Consider the following 6,772-nt stretch of genomic DNA (forward strand, 5'->3'; position numbering starts at 1 on the left):
TGAAATATTAAGATAACATCACGAAAAATGAAATATTAAAATAACATAATGGAAAATTAAAAATATATATATATAAAAATGGAGGTCGAATCTTCAAAACTCGACTTAGGTTTATCAAATTTTGAAGACTCGACCTCTTTTATCAAGTTTTCAAAACTCGATAACCTAAATAAAAAAAATACAATATTTTTATAAATAGTTTTCTTACAACCATATTTTTATAAATACTTCTTACAAGAACAATATTATTCTAATTTTACAACAGCTTTCTTTGTTGTATTGAAAAAACAGGTTGAGAATAAGTTAATTTTTTTTTTTTAATAAAAGTTGGAATAAAACATAACTTCTTTTTCTTTTTCTTTTTCTTTTTCTTTTTCTTTTTCTCTTTTTTTTTTTTTTTTTTTTCGGAAAAACAGTCCCTAATGATTAATCCGATATAACTCTATCGACAAGAGGACAAAAAAAATCAAACATTCTTCTTTATCTCCAATTGACAATAATAAAATACACATTAAGAAAAAAAAAAAAAAAAGTAATGAATTGAGTATTTATGAATAAGACGATAAAAGAAGAAAAATTGTTACTTACTATTTGGAAATTGGAAGCATTCCCCAAAGAGAAAAGACCTTATCCATTGAATTTGAATTTGGCCAACCATTCACGTGGACATTTTTATCTCTCTAGAGCTTCAAATCATATTAATATCTAACGTTTCTAGGGTTTGTGTTAGGATAAATAATCTTTCCCTATTCTTACAATAATCTTTACTTTTAAAATTTATTCAAAATTTTCCATGTCAATCGATATGAATTTTAGGTTAAAAATTGCGTTCGGGCCCTGAATTTTACGAAAGTAATAATTTAGTCTATAAAACTTTAGTTTGTAACGATTTAATCCATATTCTTCCAAATTTGTAACAATTCATTAATCCCTAAATTTGAATAACTATCAATCTTAATGCTTTACAATTTGTAACGATTTAATTACTATCGTGCTATTAAAACTTAATGAAATGTCTTATACATATAGATTGATAAATTGATTCAACATCAAGGTTTGGTATAAAATCATATAAACTAGCTTGTTACAAAATAAAAATTGACAAGTTTGACGAGATTTTTCACAATAGGTATTAAATTCTTACAAATTATATAGTATAGTAACTGAATTCATTACTTATATGAAAGTTCATTAGGACAAATAGTGGAGTTGTGAACCCTCGAGGCTGTAAATAGTTAATAGGATAATTGTATTGGGTATCACTTTTAAGGATAATAATTAAGTGTATAACAACAGTTTTAATGAATTGCAAATATAGCAAAATCTATCAATGATAGACTTATCGCTAATAGACTCCTACTAGCAATATGGTTTACCATGGATAGATTTCGAAAGTAAAATCTAAATTTTGCTATATCTTCAAATTCTCTTGTATTTTACTGTATCTACAAATACTTTGGGTCAGATTACTATATTTACAATTATAAGGCATTAGATTTATGCTTTTTAGTCCTTGGGCACTTCACTCCCTCCAACTCGTAGGGTCAAACACTCAAGTAATTTTTAGCCTAAATTTTAACCTTCAATTTTTTTTAAGTGTGGTAAGTAGTATAGAGATTCGAACCACATTCCTCTTGATAAAATTGATCACCAAAATTTCCATGTTTGAATTTTTTTTTTAAAAAAAATACTATTAAAGTAATTGATTTAAATTTATGAGCTTGTGGTTCGGTATTAACTTCCCATTTTTACTCTCTTTGATTTTTTTTGATTTTTTTTTTATGAGTGAAAAATAGGAAGAAATAAATAAGATTGTTTAACAATCTGTAAACTAAATATAGAAAGAAGAATGTAATTTGGTCGTATTCAAAAAATTGTTGACGGTTCTTCTTTAGATACGAACATTATCAGGTAAACTCATATTTTAAATTGAATAAAAAGAAACCAAATAAAGCAAGAAATAAGAAATTCTTTGAACCTATGAGATTGACTAATGAACATCTAGGAAAAGGGGAAAGAAAGAGACACGTTTTGAAGGTCGAAAATATTGATTTAAAGATTTCAACTAAGTAATGTCTTATAAGGTGGATAATTGTTTTAAATAATAAAATTATCAAAAATATTTTTAATTATAGTAAAATATCACAATTTATCATTGATAGATAAAGATAGATATGGATAGATATTTATCGATAATAGATAAAATCTATCCGTATCCATGATGATAAACAATAGTATTTTGCCACATTTGTAAATATTTTAGTTATTTTCTTATGTTCGAAAACAATCCTTTAAATTTTGATTTTATTCATTAATTTATTTTTCTTTTTTATTAAAATCGTCTTTTGAGTTCTAGAGTTTAAAAGTAACATATAAATGAGTTTGTTAAAAAAAATATTAAATTACTTTTGTGTTAGCTTCTAAGAAGTAGAACAAGCTTCAAATTTCAAACATTTAGCTTCGACAATCGTGCATCTTTGAAAAACCTCTATATTTTACTAAGCTAAATAGTTAATATATTATTTGATAAGTATTTGATAACGATTTTCCTTTTTTAGTTTTCTATTCTTGAATTTTATATTTTTTTTCTCCTGATTTCTTTACGATAATTTTTACTATTTTAAAAAAAAATGAATTCTTAGTTAAATTTTAAAAACTACTTAAAAAATTTTGACTTGGTTGTTAAAGATATATGTAAAAAGTAGATTATAAAACAAACAAATTTGTAAAATGAAAGTAGTATTTATCGCTAATTTTCATAAACCAAAACCACAAATCAAAAACTCAAGCTCCATTTAGTAACCATTCCATTTTTATTTTTAGTTTTTGAGATTTAAACTTATTTCTTCTTATTTTCTTATAATGATTTGCATATTTCTTACCTAATAAAGTTGAATTCTAAACCAAATTCTAAAAACAAAAACACTACTTTTCTAAGACAAGGAGAGGCTAGTAAAGGCAAGGCAAAGTTTCCAAAATTTGACTTAATTTTTAAAAACATTGAAAAAAAGTAGATACAAAGCAAACAATTTACAGTTAGAATGGGTTTTACAAGTTTGATTTATAAAAACTAAAAACTAAAAACAAACAAAGTGGTTACAAAATAAGGTTTGAATAATTATTGAGCTTCATTCTAATGAGTTCCTTTGATTTATTTTAATTTGAACAAGTTTTGGAGACCCAAAATATATATATAATCTTCAAGAACTTGTTTTTATTTTTTCAAATTTAATTAAGAAATACAAAGTCAAGAAACAAGCTCAATTTTTAAAAGCTAAAAATCATATGGTTAACCAAAAAGACCAAAATAGAAACAGAGATCTTCCTGGTCTCATAGGAATAGAAAACTGTGTTGCAAGCTTCAATACGCGCATTTATGGGTATATGTTTCTGTTCAAATCAGCAGAATCCCAGAAATCGAACTGTTTGAACAAACTGATGGTTGAATTCCCAAATCCAATACTAATGATCTGAACAAAATCTTCTCGATTATACAATCAGAGCAGAGAAAATTGAGGTAATGTAAGGAAGTAAATGGGAATATGTGTTTTTGTTAGACAATAATAATAACAATATGGGTTCATTGTTAGTCTCTCTAACCTCAGACATTAGACAAAGTTAGCTTCACATTTTAGATATACAATGGAAGATATGCCCACTTTTCCCGACTTGAATTTGAAGCAAAATGGAGAAAGGAAGCATACCAAGAAATCTGGAGCTTTAGAGCCGTCTCCTCAGTTCAAGATGATGGTTAGTCTGATGATATAACCGAACCCAGAAAACGACTCATTTAAGAGAGATTGAAACTGTAATACAGTGGAATACGAAGTCACATTGCTCTATTGGAGACAAACCAGTTGAGATAGACAAAAGACTACTGATAATGAGATCGTCTTCAGAAGAAAGGAAGCATCAAGTGAATGCGAATTCGAAGTTCGGATTTGAACGGGAAATCTGCAGTTATTGTTTGATGGATCGACTGTTGTGATCAGGGCCAACCCTTGAAAGTCACAACTGTCTGGTCTTTGATCATTCTGCTGATAGTAACTATTGAATGCATAAGAAATGTTACCAGGCCAACCAATATCGGAGCAAGATGCGCCAGGAGCAAGCGCAGTGCAGTCAGCAACAGAACATGCCTCTAAAGCACTAGCACTAGCATTAGATAAATCTTTGTTGTTGTTGAGAACACACCACTTGGGGGGGAGGTACTCCACATTTTGGGCATTCACAAGGCTTTTTGTGCCCTGACCAAAGTTTAGGTGGTACTTTGCTTGACCATCAAAAGTGAACACCCCCCAGTGTCTCTCAAATGGTCCAGTGGATATATTTCTCTGATCTTCATCTAATAGGCTTAAGATATAGGTTTCAAGTGGTGGACGACGAGGCCTAAGGGGGGACCCTGATCTGCTATGGAGGTAATCCAGCAGACCTTTCATAAAGGTTTCAGCTGTTGATGAGGTAGCATTGCCTGCTCCATCAGTAGGCCACCCAATCTGTGCCACAACTATATCCACTGTCGGAAACCCAATCTTTGATAAAGATGCAACTAAGGTATCATAGCTCAATTCAAAGCTGTTTTTGTAAGTTTTACGGCTATCATTATGGGGGCGTGCTGTTTCCTTGAAGAGGGTAAAATCAAGAGAAATATTTTTGTTTTGACGGAGACTTAAAAACGATGAAATGGATGCAAAGAAAGGTGATCTGTGTGTGGTAAGAAATGTCAGGAGCTGGATCATTGTTTTATTCAATTCTGGTCGGAAGTGTCCCTTTGAAGGAAGGCCAGATTCAGACAGGAATGCATCATAACTGCATGGAACAACAACTTTTATCCTGCTCTCCAAGTTTACCTTGGCTATAGCTGCCTGAATGTTGGCGACTGCTCCCATGACGTACGGATAATACTGGTCCCCATAACTTTGAAGAAATGGGTCATCTCCAACTGCAATATACCTGCAACATGCAAGTAGCAGAGAGAAAATGAGTGGACATTCCAATCGAATGGATATTAAAAACTTTTGTGCTTGGTGCTTCATACTTTCAGAGAGAGATACAAATCATTTTCTAATATGAGATTACTCACCAATCTAACACCTAAATTTATCCAACAATTTCTTAGTTCTCACTTAGCTGAGTTGAACTGACTGAATCGTTAGAAGGTCAATAAGATGTTATCTCAATCAATCTACGCAAGTCAAGCAATAGGTTTCTCTAACAATAATACAGAGGAAGGGTAACATTTGGCAGCCATGACAACACTCAGATCTGCATCCTAGAAATTCATCTTCTGAGAGTAGGGAAAAGGGGTAACAGTTGATATTTCTCTGCTCCTAACAAGCGAAAAGTCCTCAAAAATGTACTCTCAAACTACCATCTTGCAATGCCAAATACTTCATATCTAGAATTAGAATAATTTAGTTTGACAGAAGCAGCCCTTATTAAAAAAAAAAAAAAAAGGGTGTGACAGTTTGAATACACTCTTCCATTTCCAGGCATATCACAAGAAAAATAGTGTGCAAAAAGATCTCTAATGCAGCTATGCGCCCACCAAAGAACAGGGTATAACCAACCAACCAAAATGTGAAATTATGGAGTTCCTTTAAAATCTAACAATTCGGTATACTTATTATTGTATATAGGCTATAGCATTAATTACACAGGGAACATCAACAACATTATTGAAATTGCTCGACACACCCTTTCTAAATTTAAAGGTGTAGAATTCATTTCTTAGTTCAAGATCTCTAGCTGATTTGAATTGTAGTTATAAAAGACTTGGCCAGCATTATGTACTTCGGTTCGGTAGTCATTACTTTCCTAAGCTATTATTCTATTCCGGATATCTACCGTCATTGATTGTGCAGGCTTCAAAATAGGACATGTAAATTGTAGGAGAAAAATAAATAAACAGACACGAAACTGTTTGTAATGAATTCAGTCTTCAATTGAACCGTTGTTAACAGGCATACGAGCTAAATACTCAATACGACATGAAATCTATTTTTGGAGGCTCTCTCAGTAGCAGACCTATAATCTCTCGAATGAAAACCTATATGCTCAAACTTAAAATAAATATAAAAGAAGAATCAGAATGAACTGGTTGATTAAGATAGAGAGAAGGAGTTAAAAACCGTACTCGATTCGAACACCGCCTGCGCCGCCGGACAAATACCTAGTGACATTATCGTGGACCCAACTTTCGGCAGCTTTCCTAGAAGAGTTTAAGAGTTTGAGCATAGGATTGGGAATGCCGATGGTGACATGAACATTGGAGCCAGATAGGGCCTGGAGAACGAGGGGATTGGGATCGAGGAGCCTGATTTTGGTGATGTTGTTAGAGTTCAAGAGGTCCACAACCTTGAGCGGTGGAAGAGGGTGGGACGCCGCCGTGCCCCAGTTGAAGCCGACGGCTGAGACCGGAGAAAAGCTCAGGGCGGAGAGATTAACGAAGAAGAAGAGAATGAGGCAAAGATTCGGAGGCATTACTGGGGAGAGAGAGACACACACACACAGAAATGTGGAATGTCAGAGGGAAAGGGCTTTTGATGGGTTTTTAAAAGTGGAAGAACAAAGTTTATTATTTCTTTTCTTTTTTTCCTTTTTATTCAATTTCCGTCTACATATTAATTATTTTCTGATCCCATAGATTTGAAATCGACAAGATGTAAATGATATTTTTATTATGTAATAGAAAAATCACAAAATATTAAAAGATAAGTAATAAAATATTATTAATATAAATATAATATAAATAATAAACCTATTAACATGA

At 31.6% G+C, this 6,772-nt stretch overlaps 1 protein-coding gene across 1 annotated transcript; it reads right to left on the bottom strand.

Moving 5' to 3' along the window:
- Nucleotides 1-3,387: 3,387 nt before the first annotated feature.
- On the bottom strand, nucleotides 3,388-6,550 carry LOC120087975 (glucan endo-1,3-beta-glucosidase 9). Its single transcript, XM_039045001.1, has 2 exons — nucleotides 6,137-6,550; nucleotides 3,388-4,953 (listed from the first exon to the last, which is right to left on the bottom strand). The coding sequence occupies exons 1-2, from the start codon at nucleotides 6,481-6,483 to the stop codon at nucleotides 3,840-3,842; spliced, it is 1,461 nt and encodes a 486-aa protein (XP_038900929.1). The 5' UTR covers nucleotides 6,484-6,550; the 3' UTR covers nucleotides 3,388-3,839.
- Between the last annotated feature and the right edge of the window lie 222 nt (nucleotides 6,551-6,772).

The sequence above is a fragment of the Benincasa hispida genome, chromosome 10 (genome assembly GCF_009727055.1).
Source record: "Benincasa hispida cultivar B227 chromosome 10, ASM972705v1, whole genome shotgun sequence".
NCBI lineage: Eukaryota > Viridiplantae > Streptophyta > Magnoliopsida > Cucurbitales > Cucurbitaceae > Benincasa > Benincasa hispida.

Excerpts from the sequence above, each read along its gene's own strand:
- LOC120087975 (XM_039045001.1), bottom strand. The coding sequence starts at position 6,483 with ATGCCTCCGAATCTTTGCCTCATTCTCTTCTTCTTCGTTAATCTCTCC. Across the intron at positions 4,954-6,136 it reads GCAGGCGGTGTTCGAATCGA|GTATATTGCAGTTGGAGATG; the intron begins GTACGGTTTTTA and ends TGCATGTTGCAG.